We start from the raw sequence: 2283 nt of genomic DNA, 5'->3' as shown, positions 1-2283 counted from the left end.
GGGGGGGGGGGGGGGGGGGGGGGCGCACGCGCGGATCGAGCGCGATGCGTCCTTAGGAGCTGGCGTCCCCATTGTCCTTGCTGCTGGTGTCGTCGTCGTCGTCGTCATCATCATCGTCATCATCATCCATCTCCTGCTCCTCGGTGACGTTGTAGGTGGGAGCCGGGGCATGGGCCAGAGCCGGCGAGGAGGGAACCGAGGAGCTGGCCGAGATGTCATCGATGACCGAGTGATCGTCATGCTCGTCGGTGATGACGTGGTGGCTCTCGAGGTTCTTGGTGTAGCGCTGGTAGGTCTCGGCATTGCGCTTGAGGATGCTGGTGAGGGGGCCAAGGAGACGGATGAAAGCTGGGGTTCCGGAGCGAGGGGAGCGACGGTCAACGAATGGGTGAGTGGGCGAGCGAGTGGGTAGATAGGCAGATAGATGGATGGATGGATGGATGGATGGATGGATGGCCATCAGGCGGATGCATGTGCGCGAGAAACACCAGGGGGGAAATGGTCAACGCACCACGGCGGTCCAGGCACACACACTCCACCGACCCCTGGGCGGTGACGGTGGCCGCGCGCGGCTGATCAGTCAGGAGGGCCAGCTCGCCGAAGTAGTCGCCCTTGGCCAGGTGGTTGACGATGACGGTGTTGGAGTCATCATCGGCGTCGGAGGAGTCCGAGCAGTCCGAGTCACTGGCACCGTCCTCCGCGCCGCCATCGGCCGAGGACTTGTTGCCGGCGCTGGAAGAGGTAGCAGACCCAGACGCGCTGGAGCCCTCCTGGCCCTCCTCGCTGCTGGTGGCGGCGGCCTGGCCCGGCTGAACGGTCTTGGTGACGACGGCCTCGCCCTCGACGATGATGTAGAAAGTGTCACCGAAGGTGCCCTCGCCGACTGAGGAGCAGGAGCGAGAGCGCGGGGAGGGGGCAAGGCACCAGGCAGGCACGGAGGGGTTAGGGGTTCGGAAGGAGGAGGCCCGCGCAATGTGAGAGGGGAGGGGAAAGAGCGAGGGAGAAGGGCCCTGCCCGGTGGCACCCAGCTGTCACCGGAGGGGGAGAGAGAGGCAGAGAGAGAGAGAGGCAGAGAAGAGGGAAGGGGCACACGGGGCCAGGCGCGACACGGGAGAAGCGACGTGAAGCAGCGAAGAAGCCAGGCACGCACTGATCTCCTCGCCATCCTCGAAATGCACAGGCTCCAGGGCGTCGGCGATCTTGATGCGCTCGCTGGTCTCCAGCGACTGGAGGATCGGCACACTGGCGATGAAGGTCTCATACATCTTGCGCTTGCGGAAGGTGTTGTTCATGATGATCCGGCGGAAGGTCACACGATCGACGGCCCACAGGACACCATCGGTCTGGGCCCGAATGGTGGCCGCGCGCGGGGTGTTGTACATGAGGGCCAGCTCGCCGAAGCTGCCGGACTTGCCGATCTCCACCACCTGGCGGCCGTCAATCAGCACGGCGAAGGTGCCCTCGGACACGACGTAGAAGTTGTCACCCTCGTCGCCCTGGCGGATGACCTCCTCGCCGGCGGTGACGCGGCGCTCGAACATGGCGTCCACGACCTCCTGCTTCTGGTCGCGATCCAGGTTCCGGAAAAGCAAGTTGCCGGAGATGGCGATGGCGATCTGGATGCGGGCCTCTTGGCTGTGGGAGGGGAGGGAGGATTAGATTCTCGGTGGAGTGCGCTTGCGAGCGAGCGAGAGAGCGAGCCAGGGGAAGGGGAGGGAGAGGGACAGGGAGAGAGGGAGACATAGAGGGGCGGAGGAGGGGAGAAGGGAAAAGGGAGGCGATCCAGGTTCCGGAAAAGCAAGTTGCCGGAGATGGCGATGGCGATCTGGATGCGGGCCTCTTGGCTGTGGGAGGGGAGGGAGGATTAGATTCTCGGTGGAGTGCGCTTGCGAGCGAGCGAGAGAGCGAGCCAGGGGAAGGGGAGGGAGAGGGACAGGGAGAGAGGGAGACATAGAGGGGCGGAGGAGGGGAGAAGGGAAAAGGGAGGCACAGAAAAGGTGCCGAGGGAGGAGGAGGAGCAACACACCTCTTGGCAATGACCACACGCTCGACATTGTCCAGGTCAGTGGGGTTCATGGATTCGGCACTGACGGACCCACGCCGGCGCATGTGGTAGTTGACACCGAGCTGGCTCTGGAGGCGCTCGCGCAGGGCGTCCGGAGTGACCGACGGGTCGATGGCCGACTGGACGGTGGACTGGGTGGAGGCCGAGGCGCTCGGGTCGACGGAGGCGCTATCACGGGAGGTGGGAGTGGCTGGGGAGGGGGGCCCGGAGAGGGGGGG

General features: G+C 65.2%; 1 protein-coding gene across 1 annotated transcript in view; it reads right to left on the bottom strand.

The window, feature by feature from the left end:
• Positions 1-52: 52 nt before the first annotated feature.
• Positions 53-2283, bottom strand: part of H696_02495 (hypothetical protein) — a gene marked incomplete at both ends in the record, with an annotated part of 2839 nt that continues 608 nt past the window's right edge. The window contains 4 exons of the mRNA XM_009496403.1: positions 53-348; positions 512-883; positions 1151-1635; positions 2027-2233. Of these exons, the coding sequence (XP_009494678.1) occupies positions 53-348; positions 512-883; positions 1151-1635; positions 2027-2233 (1360 nt within the window). The remainder of the gene's footprint in view (positions 349-511; positions 884-1150; positions 1636-2026; positions 2234-2283) is intronic.

The sequence above is a fragment of the Fonticula alba genome (assembly GCF_000388065.1).
Source record: "Fonticula alba strain ATCC 38817 unplaced genomic scaffold supercont2.3, whole genome shotgun sequence".
Taxonomy (NCBI): Eukaryota; order Rotosphaerida; family Fonticulaceae; genus Fonticula; species Fonticula alba.
This window is presented reverse-complemented; position numbering and strand designations above follow the sequence as displayed.